Genomic DNA, 15,767 nt, shown 5'->3' on the forward strand with positions numbered 1-15,767 from the left:
CTGCCTGACCGCAGCTAGGAGCGCGGCCGCTTGCCCTGTCACCGGGCACTGGCCAGCGTCACACAGGCTACGGGGCTGGGTGCCCCATGGGCCTGACCCCGCATGGCCACCAGCAGCCAGGCCCCGCCCCGCGCACGGAGCGCGCCCAGGCGGCTCCAGCCCGGCGGGGTGGAGGGAGCGGCTTGTGCGCATGCGTAGAGGGGCGGCTGCCCGCACAGAGCGCGTCCTCGCGGCTGAGATCGGGGGAGTGGAAGGAGCCTGGGCGTGGCGGCGACTGCGCAGCCGCAGTGGGCGGGCTCGGGGCTGCCCGGCGAGGGAGGAACCGGTAGCCCCCCCCATGCAGCAGGAGGGGGAAGAACTCCTCTGTCACGGGACGTCCTCGCCAGAGAAGGAATCCTGGGGTCCAAGACGAGTCACGTGTTGGAGTATCACGTGACTGGCGTGGCTGCCGCCCTGGAAAAGTCGGTCACGTGGAGGGGAGGGGTCATGTGAGCCTGTGGCCGTTGGGCGGCGCGCGCCTGCCTCGGGATGGCGGAGGAGTCTGCGGAGGATTGGCTGCTGGAGTCCTTGCGGCTGTGAGCGCCCCGAGATCCCGGTCGGGCCCTGCCCCCCGCCCCCCAGGCCCGGGGCTCGAGCCCCCGTTCGCACGTCAGCCTCGGTCGGGTCACGCGCCGTCTCCGGGAGCGGAAGGGGACCAGCCATTGCCCCCGCCCCCAGAGCAGCCTGCGCGGCGCGGGTCAGGGTCGGGGCCACACTGGCCTTGAGCAAGTCACTTCACCGCTCCGTGCCTCAGTTTCCCCATGTGAATAACGGGGCCAATGATACTGACCTCGGTGGTATGGCGCGTTGAGCGCTACAGACGGGAAGCAGAGATAAGCAACGATCGTTATCAGCACCATCCATAACTAATTAAAGACTTGCCTGTGAGAGAAATTGTCTTCTCTGTGGGCTGGTCTAATGCATAGGTGCTGGGGGTGCTGCTGCACTCTCTGGTTTGAAGTGGTTTCTATCATGTACCGGATTTACATATTGGTTCAATGGCTCTTAGCACCCCCACTATACAAATTGTTCCAGTTCTAATGCTCTTTTTTTTTTTTTTTGCTTTCAGATATAATGATTTGCATGTGTTTGAGCTCCAAGAGCCGACAAGAGTCATTGAATGGATAGGAGAAAAAAGTGAGTCATTTCACTTGTGTTTGCTTGGCAAAATTAATAGCTGTTTTCAGAACTCAGTGGCTCCCATATTTATTTCTGGGTGAATTTAGTGCTGGTGAAAGTGGCCCGTTTAACAGCCCTGGAGAGATGAACTCTTGTCAGTCCACAGAAATAGGTACAGCACTGGCAAATACAGCATATATTTCCAGAAGATTCCATGGAAAGATTTTGGATAGGCCATCTGCTAATTAATCTGGAGTGAGACAAGTTGGGTGAGTAATAATATTTTTTATTGGACCAACTTCTGTTAGTGGAAGGTACACACTTTCAGCTCACACAGCTCTGTGTACCTCAAAAGTTTGTATCTTCCATCAAGAGAAGTAAGTCCAATAAAATATTATCTCCTCTACCTTGTCTCTGTCATATCTTGGGACCAACATGCCTACGACAACGCTGTAAGTAATCAACTATGGTAAATTTTGTGATATGGACCCCAGACTTACTTCACATGGGCCACTCAACAGCCATCAGATGGTGATAACTTACTAGCAACTAGAGATAGAGGTGGTTCAGAGAAGAGCAATGAGAACTCTCTACTAAAAAAGACAGATTGAAAAGATTAGGATCGTTACCTTAGAATAGAGATGAATAAGAGGGGACATGATAAAAGTGTATTAAAATAATGAATGCTCTCTAGAGAAGGTAGATCAGGTGCTTCAGGCATATTCAGTGTTATAATTAATGACAAAAATTTGGCTGGTATTTAAGCATTGTGCTTCAGGGTCTAAGCTAATCACTATTAGAGATCAGGAGGAGGCCTATGTTCAGGTAGATTATTATACATTTGCAGTTGAAAAGTTCTCATACTTTTATTTGAAGCATTTGGTTCTGGCCACTGTCAGGGACAGCATACTGGGCTAGATGGACTGCTCATCTGTTCCAGTGTGGCAGTTTCTATGTTCCTGTGAGCTGGTTTTTAATCACTGGCCACTAGTTGAAATGTTCTGTATACATACCCCACAGTCCAGGACTTTTTGAGGGAGCAGGAGACTGGCCAAGGTCTGGAGTCTAGTGCTTTGGTTAACCAAAGGCGCTGTTGCCATAAAAGCCTTTATTGTTTCTGCAACCTTGCCTCATTCTAAGAAAATTGTGCTTCTAGTGCTGCTTGTGTTCGCAACACCCTCCCAGTGGCCTTAACAGGAGCAGCAGTAGAGAGGGATAGGATCCTTGTCAAGCTCCTTCTGCTGAGGAAGCATTATGTACAGGTGCCCAGACAGTAGTTCAGTCCTCTGCTGCTGAAGGGGATTGGGAATGCTGCTGTATGGTGGTGCTTCTCCTACATTACATTACTGTGACCTTTCACCCCCGGGATTCCTGCACATAGCACCTCATCCAGCAGGATTAGTTGAGTGAAATTTATTAGGTCTGTGTCAGCAACTCCAATTGTTGCCTCTGGGCAAGTACTATGTGCTGTAGCTGAGACAGTGGTGTGATCCTGTGGAGAGTAAAATGGAATGGGAAAACAATGAAGGAGACGTTTGTTGGGGTAAAAAATACCAAAGTAGAAGGAAGAAATGGATTAGAAGGATGAGTCTCTTGCAAATGTAGAGGAGAGGGGTAAATTGATCCAATGGCAGCACGTTGTGATTCGAGACAGATTTCCCACAGTACAGCTAACACCCTAATCCTTAAATTCCCTTCAGAAGATTGTTCCTGGTGAATGAGCAGGCTCATCCTGAACTCATCTCCTCATTGTTTCTTTTTTCAGAGTAGCAGCCGTGTTAGTCTGTATCCGCAAAAAGAACAGGAGTACTTGTGGCACCTTAGAGACTAACAAATTTATTAGAGCATAAGCTTTCGTGGGCTACAGCCCACTTCTTCGGATGCATATAGAGTGGAACATATATTGAGGAGATATATATACACACATACAGAGAGCATGAACAGGTGGGAGTTGTCTTACCAACTCTGAGAGGCCAATTAAGTAAGAGAAAAAAAAACTTTTGAAGTGATAATTGTTTCTTTTGTAACTCTAGGTGTCTGTGTAGCGGGATACGAAAACTCCAGAAGAAATGAAATTCTCCAGCTCCTGTTGCCTCAAAAACTGTATGTGAAAGAGAAGCAGGTGATGGTGACTAAGTGTGGTATTCATTTCAAATTCTTTATCTCCCCCAAATGTGTGCAGCCAGCAGGCGTTCTACAGAAACCCGCAAAAAGACAGGGTCCACCCCCTGAAGAATTTATAGGCTGCATGTAGACATGACCTGGTTAGATACACAAGGTAGAACAAGAGATACATTGAGATCGCTCAGTGAAGGCATGGATGCATCTTGACGTTTCCATCTGAGTATGGTGTTGTGGTTGTGAGTGTGGACTGACTTGTCATAGGGCTGGGGTAAGCTCTCTCCTCATTCAATTCCTCCTGAAAAAAGTGGCTTGGTGAATTAGGGCTGGTCTACACGGGGGGAGTGTCGATGTAAGATACACAACTTCAGCTACGGAAATCTGTAGCTGAAGTCGACGCATCTTCTTTCGACTTACCTCGGGTCCTCACGGCGCGGGATCGACGGCCGCGGCTCCCCTATCGACTCCGCTACCGCCGCTCACCCTGGTGGAGTTCTGGAATCGACAGGAGCGCGGTTCGGGGATCGATATATTGCATGTAGACGAGATGCGATATATCGATCCCTGATAGATCGATTACTACCCGCCGATTTGGCGGGTAGTCTGGACGTACCCTTAGTTTTAGGAGGTTGTTCCTATCGCAGGGCAGTGTGGATGAATGTGCGGACACCAGCTGCTCTGAAGTTAGTTCGTGCAGACTCCTGGGCTGCTTTGCTTGTTACCTTCTTTACTCAGCTAGTTTAAATCCGTTTGCAGTCATATTTGGACTCAACTCATATACCTCACTAAGTGCCCAATCCTGCAGACTCCCTGCATGCAGAACCTCATGCAGAATAAGAACACTAGCTCTTCTAGCACTTTTCTCTGTAGATCTCAAAGCACTCTACGTCCGACATCAGTTTCATTGTCTTCATTTTACAGAGCGGGAAACTGAGGCACAGAGAAGCAAAGCCACTGGTCTCAGGTTACCCAGCAGGCAAGTGGCAAGTAGGGAAATGAATCCACATCTCCTGAGTCCCAATCCAGTGCTCTGTCCACCAGACCACACTGCCAGTTTGCTCCCTGTGTCTTCATTTGAGAAGTTCTGCTCAGTTCTGACTGACTCTCATCCCCACCCCCAGAACAGAAACTTTTGTGATCTGGCAGTGTTTCAGATTCGCACCCTTGGGTTTCTGAAGGAACCCCTAGCATCTCCCTGCACTTATAACAAACACCATAGTACCCCCTTGCAAACGTTTTTGTATTGGTACCTCCTGTGCCATCTTGTGCTGTGCTCTCCGCTGATCGCCCAGGCAAAGTGGAAGCAGACTAAGTTAGTACTTAAATGGACGAGCTTCCCAGTGCAGCAGAAAACGGTGCTTGGTTACTGGGTGGCATGCTCCCTGCTGGCCAGTGCCCCAGCGTGCGGGAACGGGGCACTCTGCTGCTGGAGTTCCTGTCTTTTAGGTGAGTTGTAAATCCAAAGTCATGGCTGCTAGTGAGAAATGCCTTGGAACCTCCAGTGACTCCAAGAGCAGGAATGTTAAACCCTGGTGCTTGGCCACACCTCTGCTCTGGTCATCCCCTTGCCGTTGTATTGGATATAGTGTTCCTTGTGTCTTGTCTCAAACTGTGCAATGGTCATATGCTCGGCTTCTCCCCAGAGCTGGGTGCGGAAACACTCCCTGCATATCGGTTTGTTTTCAAAGTGCTTTGGGATCCCCCCCGGATAAAAAACACTGAATAAATTGACAGTATTAACTGTACCTGAGGACTTCAGCCCTTACAGACCTTGACTTGCTGCCCAGTTACCTTGAAAGAGTGAAGGAATGTTGAACTTAGTGGCATTATGTGCTAAAGAACAGCATCTGTCTGCTTCTGGTTTGTAGGGTTTGTGTCCCGAGAGAGATTTCAAGGTGGAACGTGGTGGATTTTCCGACCGCCCTGTGTACAGCCTGCGGCATGTGCCAGACACCAGGTATATAGATGGGGACTTTCTGGTTCCTGTTGAATGGATGTGTTGGATTTGTTTTGTTCGATGAAAACTCCCCCTTCCCTGTCCAGTTTGAGCCACCTCACAAGACTTGCCAGCTTTTAACATAGCTGGCCAGCAAAATGAATGTAACAAGGGCTCTAAAGAGCCCTCCCCAGCCCCCAAACACTCAGGCAGGCTATCTGCCAAGGGAGGTCCAGTAAAACAGGAACGTATGTGAAAATCCCCTAGCGGAAAGGGCTCTGGCTCCTTTCTTCTCCCTTCAGTGCCAGGTCAATTTCCTCTCTCACTTTTTCTTGCTGTTGCCTCAGTTCACCATCTCCCCCCCCACACACTCTGATGTGGTGATGCCTCTCCTGGCCCCTCCTCCATGCGCTCCTGTGTATACTCCCCTGTGCATTCCATTGGCTCACCTCTTTCTCTTCTTCTGGCGGTCCTCCCTCTCTGGGGGTTTTCTACATGGCCTCACCCAGGAGAGGTGCCTTAGGTATCTCACCCGCTGGGATATCTCCTTCCCCTGCCTCCCCAGTACAGAAGTGCTCAAGCTTTTGTTGTGGGGTGCATGGGGCAGCTGGCCGCTCTACTCTTGCTGCCCTGTGTCATGCAGGGGAGGGGAGATCAGAGGAGCCAGCAGAAAGGGAGCAGCTGTAGAGAAGAGGCAGTGTTAGCAGCGCCCCCTCCTGGTGGGAAACCACTGAAAGGACTGCCCTGGTGGTGGAATTTTTAGGAGGCAGCTCCTGCAAACAGCCTCCTTCACTGACCTCAGCTCCCTCTCCCCTTTCCCTCTCCTCTCCCCAAGCTCCCACAGATCATTCCCTGGATATTTTCCAGTGCTTTGCCCAGTCTAGTGTTGGCGGCAGAGACTCAATTGCTGACATTAAAGCAGGGCAGGAATGAAAAGGCAAAGCAGCCCTTGGTGTCCGTTAAGCTGAGCAACTGGCACCGTCTGCTATACTTTGGACTCTCACCTCTCTTGGGCCGGAATGTTCCTGCCAAGGAGAATACTGGACGCTCTGCAAGGACTTTCTCATGGCCATTTGAGGGCCATGCAAACAGCCAACTTCTGTTACCAGTTCACCCCACCTCTTCAGCAGATTCCCCACCCCATGCTCACACATCCCTCTGCTAGTCTCCCTTCCTCAGTGTTTGCCCCCCTGGGGCTGCTCTAATTACAGGGGGAACCAGGCAGACTCCTGCGAGGTCCCCAAATGCAGGCGGCCATAGCGTAGCTTAATGCCCCAGGTGCGCCTGTCCCTGCCCCAGATGCGCCTGTCCCTGCCCCAGGTGCAGGATGGGAGAAACTGAGCCTGAGCCCTGGGCATGATGGGAGGAAATAGAGAGAAAAGACATGCCTGTCAACACCAGCATGTACCAGTCCTGAGGGGAAAGGCCACTTCCCATTAATGAAGAGCTTGCATCTGGTTTCCTTGTTTTCACAGCTTGCTGGTAACAAGTGGTCCGCCAGATAGTTCCCTGCAGGTGTGGCAGTTGGCAGCGGAGGACACTGGTGAGTGCATGTCTGAGCAGCGGTTACACAAGTTTAAATTGGTAGGTAGACAGTCTGCAGCTAGCTCCTCTCTGCATAGTCCTCCTGCAGCACGGGTGACGTATAAAGTACCATTGGCAACTTGCTCAGCCTTGCTGCCCAAGAGGGTTAGAGCTTCCCTACTACACAGGAGGCGGGGGGTCGTGTGAATTAATCCTCTCCTAGTTGTGGAGCACTTGGGGGCTCCTGGATGGAAGGTGCTAGAGGAGGGCAGAGTGTTAACGTTTCTTATTGAAGTGCCCTGGAATTATGGAGGACAAAAAAGGCTCTATGGCCTAAACTCTCAAAAATGGCTGGGTGTTATGGGAGCCCAAACTGAGACCCTCCGGAAGAGCGGGTGAGCGGCATCTCTGAGAATTGGGCCTCTTTGAGGTGTCTCAGATTGAGCCCCCAAAATCTCTAGTCCCTGGAAATTTTGGCCTGTATGTCAATGTGAAATTGTTGTGTAGAGAGCCACAGTTCGCCAGGAGCGAGCTGGGGCTCTGACCCACCATCTGAGCTTTCCATTGTTGGGAAGCTTCTGCTACACCACGCAGGTTATAGGTCCTGGAGTCCATTTTCAGCACGTGTCTGTGGATGCATTTAGTTGATCTTCACTCAGTGTTACCAGTCACATGGCCAAATCCCCTGCACTGCCTCTGGCCTCGGAGATGTTTAGCTGAAAGGACAATGTCATGTTTTTAACCACTGGTGTCTGCTCTGCTGTCACTAGGGCAGGAGCCCAGCCCAGTCAGACTGGAAGTTAGGACACCTCGGATCTGTTCCCTTACTGCCTTTGACTCGCTTTGGGACGGATTGTAAATCCCTTACTCTTGTTTGCAAGCAGATACTCACAGGAGTTGTCCCATTCACTTCATTGGCATCACTCTCCTAAGCAGGAGCTTTCAGCAGTATGAACAAGGGCTCTACACTCTGACCCTTTGCAAATCACATCACTGCTCCGTGCCTCAGTTTCCCATCTGTCAAACCCCCACTTTGTAAAGCACTGTGAAGTCCATGGAAGAGAAGTGCTAAGTATTGCAATTATTTTATTTATTCTGTCATTTGCTGAAAACAAGCGACCTGCTTAACACTTTTAAATTGGGTTATCTAGATTTCTAAATAGACCATTTTACCAAGTGTTGTGAAAGGTATTTGTGCCCTTGGAAGAGGATTTAAAATATCAATTGTGGGTTGAATTGTAATACAGCTTCACAAAACAGTTCAAAAATGTAACTAATTCAGTATTTGCACTGTTATAGCTCATTATGTGTCTCTTTCAAATAGATGTTGTTAAATCTGTAAGTACCATCCCTACGGGAAATGACAGCAAGAAACCTTGGGATAAAATTGCAACCACTTTGGCCAGAACCCCCTGTGTCCTTCATGGCTCAAGAGTCAACAATGTCCAAATTACAGAGATTGAATCAAAGAAAAACATCTACACAGCAGGTATTTAAAGAGAAACCTGGTCTTGTTTGCCTTTATAAAGCTGGGGCAGGAGGTGGAGGGAGATTTCACAATAGACTACCTAAGCAGTGCACTCTTTAAACCAGTGGTTTTCAGTGGAAGATTTTCAGAAGCGCCTAAATCCCAATGAGACTTAGGCACCTGAGTCCTTTAGGCACTTACAAAAAGTTTTCTTCATGGTGACCCCATGTCGCAGCAGAACATAGCTTTGGCATCCTCCTCTTACCTAGCCGTGAAGAACGGATGGTGGTTGCAACGCCATGAACCCAGCTATAACCCCAGGTTTGTGAACCTGTGCTGTAGACCAAGCGGACTGTTTTCAGAGACTCGTAGGCTGTGGTTTATGCTAGAAAATTGTACCAGCAAAACTCCCCTTTTTTGAGCACAACCTGGTGCATGTCCACACTTATTTTTTTCCTCCTACTGACAAAATCCTCCATTTCTTCCAGCATAGTTATTCCCCCTTTCAGAGTGACACAAGCTCCCAGTTGGTAAAGTTCTGCTGGCACAGTGACAGCATGAGCACACGCCTGTACCAGTATGAGCAGTCCCCCAGCTGCAATCCCACAATGCAACATTCTTTTAGAATGACCTGTCTGTTGGCACTTTTGAACTCTGCTGCACAGGGGCCATAGTGATTTAGGAACTTAAATCTTATTGAAAGTCAGTGGATCTTAGCCCTTTCTGTAAATGTTACCCTAACTCTGTCCAAAGCCTGGATAATTCCACATTCCAGGATCAGGGTTCCCAGTCCTGTTGGACTGATATTCACTTACTCAGAAGATGGGTCTACATAATATCTTTTAAGGCAAAACACTTAGCAAGTAGCGCTCAGTTACTCACTAGTGGGAAGCTCATCAGGAAAATCTCACTACAGTTAACTCTCCTCTCCCATCAGTACAGGTTTAGTGTTAGTTCACACTGGTCTTTTCTAGCTTTTTAGTTACTTTATCTTTTCTTGTCCTCACAAACAGGATTACTCTGCAATTTCTTACACATACACAGTTCTCCTTATGCTTTCTGTGTTAAATGCTATCAGAACAGTCTCTTAAAATCCACAGCAGGCTTCTGTCAAGCCTAAATAAGTTTTCACTCCCAACAGATCCAACACCCGAGGGACAACACTTGTATTACCAGTCCCAGTGGCTTTCAGATGTCAGCAGCTGGGGCTGGTTGTACTGAGGGGGCATTGGGAAGTGCACGTCTCTAGTGAAAAGTAGCTGGCGTTGTGCGTTTGTGTCTCCGTGATACCATACCAACGTGCTGCTTTTCTGTCAGTAGCGGAGCTCTTCGTGGTGAGGACGAGAGTATAGCTTGGGGGCTCATGTGTAAGGCTATGGCTTTGTCATGGATATTTTTAGTAAAAGTCAGGGACAGGTCACAGGCAATGAACAAAAGTTTACAGGAGCCGTGACCTGTCCCTGACTTTTACTAAAAACATCCCTGACGGGAGCTGCAGGGACCCTGTTGCCCAGTGGCTGGGAGCTGGGGATGGGAGTGGGGGTGGGGAAGAGGGCACCACCACCTGCGGCAGCTGAGCACCTCCGTGGTCCCTCTGCTGCGGGTGGGGGGAAGGGGCTGGCTGGCTGCAGCAGCTGAGCAACTGCAGGGGGGGCCCTTGGACAGCTCGGGTCCCCACTGGTGGGAGCTGCAGGGTTCGTTCCTCCTCACCCCACCCCGCCCCCTCCGTGGCAGCTGGTCAGCTGTAGGAGGGTCCCCTGCTGCCCGCGGAGACTGGGCTGCTGCGGGGCTCCCCGGTGTCATGGAGGTCTTGTAGCCTTACTCATATGCAGTTTGATGAGTGGGGGATTTGGGTTTGGGACTACCCTTGTGTTGCGGTAGATTCACCTGCGCACGTCCTCTGCCCAGGGGTCAACTCCCCCCAGCAGGAGCAGAACGTGGCCCTTAGCATTTGAGGCTTTACCGTTATAGACCTAGGGCATACGCCAGCTCCCTGCTGCTAGTCCTGCCTGAAAACTGACCCTTCCTCTTTCTAAAGCAGCTTCCAAGTCTGCTTCCACAGAAAGGAAGGTGTTTAACCCTGTGTTTGATCTATTTGTCACCCCTGCAATTTCTGAACCTAGCAGTTGTAGCTAAGCATCCTGTGGAGTCTGAGGTTCTCTTCCTCCTCTCTTAGCATCTAGTATCAGCGATGAGGTCAGCGGCCTGGAATTCCTGGACTGTAATACTTTGCTGGCCTGCTGCGTGAAGGGCCAGCTGTGCCTGGCAGATGTTCGACAGCCGCAGAGTCCCCTGGGCGATACGTCCGTTCCTTCGGCGCTCAGTGGGGAGCAGTGGTGCATGGGTGTCAGTTCTGGTCTGCAGGGCTCTGATGTGAATGCACCCGCCATAGCCCGCCTCTCATCCGGAGGACAGCTCACACTAACAGACTTGAGAAATATCCCAAAGCCTCTGAAATCGGCCAGGTGCAAAGTTTCTGCAGCCAGCCAAAGCACGGAGTTCCTGTGCGTCTCCTGGGCTCCTGTTCTGGACGGATGCCTCGCCGTTTCAGGTAACTCTCGGGAGGTGGGGATTTGTTTGCCATGTGTTTTCAGAACTGACTGAGTCTGCACTGAAAGCCTGGTCCCATGGCGATCTATGTACCCATGATGCCGTGTGTTATAATACGGCTTGTCAGTTTGGAGTGAGATCATGTGACTGCTGATCCCTAGGACCATGATCCCTAGGATCCCTAGCTTAGCGTGGAGATAAGCTGTGTGTTTCATCTCCCAGAGAGCTAAAATGACAACAAAACGTGATGGACCAGACTCAGCCCTGGTGTAACCCCGTGGACTTCAGTCGAGTTACAGCAGGGTGGGGTTTGGCACAGAGCCTGGGACAAGATGGCAAGTGGGTGCAGCTTCCTCCAAATACAGTCACGTGCACTGGCTCTGAGTGCAGCCCCAGGCCGGCACCTGCTTTTGTGCATGCGCTTAACTCCGGTGTGCGTGTAGATCCCTGGTTAGTGTGTGCAGTTAGTGCTTGAGCAAATGCATAAGTGCAGGTTGGGTCTCCAGTTACTGAAAATCAGGCCCAAGGTGAAATAATAAAGGCCTCTTCTCCATCCCTCCCCAGCTCCATCAATGCTCTACACTGACCTGAATTCATCTCAGGGTCCACAGATTGCTCCTGCACATTGCTGTAGCATCAGTCAGCACTCACCAAGCAGGGAGTTACAAACCAGTCAGTTTAACTTCAGTACCCGCAAAGAGAATGGAGCAATTAATCCAGCAGTCAATTTGCAAACACCTAGAAGGTAATAAGGTGATAGGTAACCGTGAACTTGGATTTGTCAAGAACAAATCATGTCAAACCAACCTGATGATAGCTTTCTTTGGCAGGGTAACAAGCCTTGTGGATGGAGGGGAAGTTGTAGTTGTGGTATATCTTAACTTTACTAAAGCTTTAGATACTGTCTCGTAGTAGTAGTCATCATAGGCATTGGACCTGAGTCTGGTTCTGTTCAGTATCTTCATCAATGATTTAGTTTGCGGATGATACCAAGCCGGGAGGGGTTGCAAGTGCTTTGGAGGATAGGATAATTCAAAATGATGTGAACAAACTGGAGAAATGGTCTGAAGTAAATAGGATTGAATAAACTGGGTTTGTTTAGTCTGGAGAAGACTGAGGGGGGACATAACAGTTTTCAAATACATAAATGGTTGTTACAAGGAGGAGGGAGAAGAATTGTTCTTAACCTCTGAGGATAGGACAAGAAGCAATGGGCTTAAATTGCAGCAAGGACGGTTTAGGTGGGACATTAGGAAAAAACTTCCTACTTGTCAGGGTAGTTAAGCATTGCAAAAAAAATTGCTTGGGGAGGTTGAGGAATCTCCGTCATTGGAGGTTTTTTAAGAGCAGGTTGGACAATCACCTGTCAGGGATGGTCTAGTTATGACTTAGTCCTGCCTGAGTGCTGGGGACTGGATTAGATGACAGATTGAGGTCCCTGTGACGGGTTAGATCACAGAAACCCCCTTGGGAGCTGCCACCCAATGTGCAAAGACTACCTCTGCTCCTGTTTTCCCTGCCAGCTCAGGACTCCAGCACCCTGTCTTGCTGAGCCAGACACTCCCGTCTGCTCCAACACAGACCCAGGGTCTGAATCACTTGTCCCAAAGCTGCAAGTTTACCTGAAAACAGCTCAAAGAAGTGTGCTTGTCTCTAGCACTCAAATGCTCAACTCCCAATGGGGTCTAAACCCAGATAAATCCGTTTTACCCTGCATAAAGCTTATGCAGGGCAAACTCTTAAATTGTTCACCCTCTATAACACTGATAGAGAGATATGCACAGTTGTTTGCTCCCCCAGGTATTAATATATACTCTGAGTAAATTACTAAATAAAAAGTGATTTTATTAAATACAGACAGTAGGATTTAAGTGGTTCAAAGTAGTAACAGACAGAACAAAGTAAGTCACCAAGCAAAATAAAATAAAATGCGCAAATCTATGCCTAATCAAACTGAATACAGATAATCCACCCTCAGAGATGCTTCAGTAAGTTTTTTCTCAGACTGGACACCTTCCAGGCCTGGGCACAATTCTTTCCCCTGGTACAGCTCTTGTTCCAGCTCAGGTGATAGCTAGGGGATTCTTCATGATGGCTCCTCTCTCCCTTTGTTCTCTTCCACCCCTTTATATATCTTTTGCATAAGGCGGAAACGCTTTGTCCCTCTGGGTTTCCACCCCCCCGCCCTCCCCCCACTGGAAAAGCACCAGGTTAAAGATGGATTCTAGTTCAGGTGACATGACCACATGTCACTGCAAGACTTCATTGCCCACTTGCCAGCACACACATATACAGGAAGACTAACAGGTAACCACAGCCATCTGCAGACAATGGTCCTTGTTAATGGGAGTCATCAAGATTCCAAACCATCATTAATGGCCCACACTTTGCATAATTACAATAGGCCCTCAGAGTTATGTTTTATATTTCTAGATTTAGATACAAGAGTGGTACATTTCTACAAATAGGATGATCACACTCAGTAGATTATGACATACCCACATACAATAGGGTGACAGCTATTGGCATATACTACAGCATAGAATCATAGAAATGTAGGGCTGGAAGGGGCTGTGACGTGCAGTCTATATGGTTTTATAAAAACATGATAACAAGTGAATATAATGCAACTGGGATATGCTTCATGCAAAAGGTCTCTTGTAAGGTATCATTACAAAGCTCATAATCTACTGAGTGTGGTCTACACTGGGGGTGGGGGAGGAAATCGATCCAAGATATGCAACTTCAGCTACGCGTGATTTAGGATACCAGGCAGTGTTCCTGTTGGGACACCATGAGGTCTTGTCTCAACAGGGATGGTATAAGTATAGGTGAATGAATTCTCGGGTTACCTGAGCCTGCACTATATTCTTTACAGTGGTGGATAAATACCTGGGGTCTCTGACTCCAGGGCTGTAGTCTGTTCAATCTCACCTGTCCTGCCTGGATGGAATGTGTGAACTGGCGCGCAGTGTTCCTGAGTGGAACTCGCACAGCAGGGCAAGTGGAAGTTAGGGCTCCTGGACCAAGCTGAACAGTCGCCCATTTCTATAGTCTGACATTCTTTTTTTATTCTTTAAACAAAGGCTTCAATGGGACCGTTCACATCTATGACACACGGAACTGGCCTGTGTCTGGTGGAGAAGCAGAGCCGCTGTTTAGTCACAAAGGACATATCTTCAGTGGCATGGACAACGGCGGTGACTTTCCCCTGGTTACAACACATGCTTGGCATCCGTGGAAACCAAGAATGTTGTTATCAGCAGCAAGTGATGGCTCCCTGCATGTCTGGGACTGGGCAGAGTCTCACAAGAACAGTTGATCTGTCTTCTTGTTATGAAAACTCAGACTGATTAATTTTTTTCTGTATTTACACTCTGAAATCTGCTGCCCTTGCACGTGTAACCCTGTGTATAAGGGACACTCTAGACTGAAGATCATTGTTCAGAATAAGTTTTACACTTTGGATTATTTAAAACAGTAAGAATTTTAAACATCTATTTCATTTGTCACCATTTTTCCTTTTTTAGTTCTTGCATCCCCCTCAGACTGCCCTCATGTGGCCTGTGTCACTTACTGCTTCTCAAAGCTGCTGTGAGCTGGCTTCCCCCACCACCGGGGAAAATCTGCAACCTAAGACAGCAACATTTCAGTAGTTTTAATACCATGAGACTAGTTCCACTGATGAAACCGTAGTGCACCGGGCAATCCACGCTTATGGCTCCTGTGATGTAGACAGCAGCCTTTCAACACTAATAAACCCTGTTTAATTTTGAAGGGCGTTTTGACCTCTCTTGTGCAACTAAGGCCAAGAAAGTGTGGATAATACCTCGTAGCTCATGCATAGCACTTTTCATCAGGATAAGTGTCTGATCGTTTAGGCTCTTAAACACCGAATGGAATTGGAGGCTAGTTATTAGTTGCACGTAATGCTTTACAGACAAAATCCCTGCCCCAAATACCTTACACTCAAATGCCTAAACCCTGCAGCCACGTATGCCTGAGCAGCGCCCCATTGACTTCAATGGAACACCTTGTGAGCATACAGGCTCCAATTGTGGGCCCAGGGCTTATGATCGAGGACGTCAGGGTGAATTGTAACAAATACACGTGACAATATGCTGTTGAAGTTTGGCTTATGTTTAACTGCAGGGTTTTGTGTAGTGTGTGTGTGTGTCTCACAAAGTGCTGTGTTACAGTCAGACCATGCAAAGGAGGTGGCTGCTGAAAGTCTCAATGAAGAAAGTGAATGTGAGCAGGGGGAGAGCAAGGTAGCTAGATTCATAGGGGACAAGAATTCACTCCTGTTCAGAGGTCCTGGGCTTCACTTCAGTTCCATTTTGGCCTAGGTCTCAGCTGCTTCTGCTCTTTTTGTGTCCGCTCTTACGCATGTTTGTCTTCAGCAAGAGCTCCAGCCAGTCTTTGCTTTCCTCCTCCTGTGTGTAACTGCTCCCATGGGATCATGGCCTGTCCTTGTTTTCTTTCAGCAGCAGTTGGCACCTGTCCTTTGCAACATCACTGCCTCCCTGCTTGGCTTGTGGCACTGAGTACACATACAAGATTGTGTTTGGGGTGATGGGGAGGGATAGAGTCCAGGGGATTAAGCTTTAGCTGGCACTCCAGACACACCCCGCACAGGATTGTGTATATATTGAAAATGTTGGTACTAGTAGAGGGCATACACTGATTCCAAGGCCAGAAGGGACCATTGTGATCATCTAGTCTGACCTCCTGTGTGGCACGGGCCAGAGACCTGCATCAAACTAATTCCTAGAGCAGAGTTTTTAGAAGAAATCTGATGTTGATTTAAAAATTGTCAGTGCTGGTGAATCCACCACGACCCTTGGTGAATTATTCCAATAGTTAATCACTCTCCTCATTAAAAATGTACACCTTATTTCCAGTCTGAATGTGTCTAGTTTCAACTTCCAGCCATTGGATCCTGTTAGACCTTTGTCTGCTAGACTGAAGAGCTGATTATTAAATATTTGTTCCCTGTGTACCTACTTA

At 48.6% G+C, this 15,767-nt stretch overlaps 1 protein-coding gene across 2 annotated transcripts; it reads left to right on the forward strand.

Moving 5' to 3' along the window:
- The first annotated feature begins 470 nt into the window (after positions 1–470).
- On the forward strand, positions 471–14,257 carry WDR73 (WD repeat domain 73). Of its 2 annotated transcripts, none has more exons than XM_065423364.1 (8): positions 471–575; positions 1,109–1,176; positions 3,192–3,286; positions 5,148–5,236; positions 6,691–6,758; positions 8,064–8,228; positions 10,384–10,758; positions 13,844–14,257. In XM_065423364.1, the coding sequence occupies exons 1-8, from the start codon at positions 529–531 to the stop codon at positions 14,077–14,079; spliced, it is 1,143 nt and encodes a 380-aa protein (XP_065279436.1). In that variant the 5' UTR covers positions 471–528; the 3' UTR covers positions 14,080–14,257. The 2 variants fall into 2 exon arrangements, with proteins under 2 accessions (XP_065279436.1, XP_065279437.1); XM_065423365.1 differs by having other exon boundaries at positions 3,192–3,280.
- Positions 14,258–15,767: the final 1,510 nt, after the last annotated feature.

This window comes from Emys orbicularis, chromosome 1 (genome assembly GCF_028017835.1).
Source record: "Emys orbicularis isolate rEmyOrb1 chromosome 1, rEmyOrb1.hap1, whole genome shotgun sequence".
In the NCBI taxonomy this organism is placed as follows: domain Eukaryota; kingdom Metazoa; phylum Chordata; order Testudines; family Emydidae; genus Emys; species Emys orbicularis.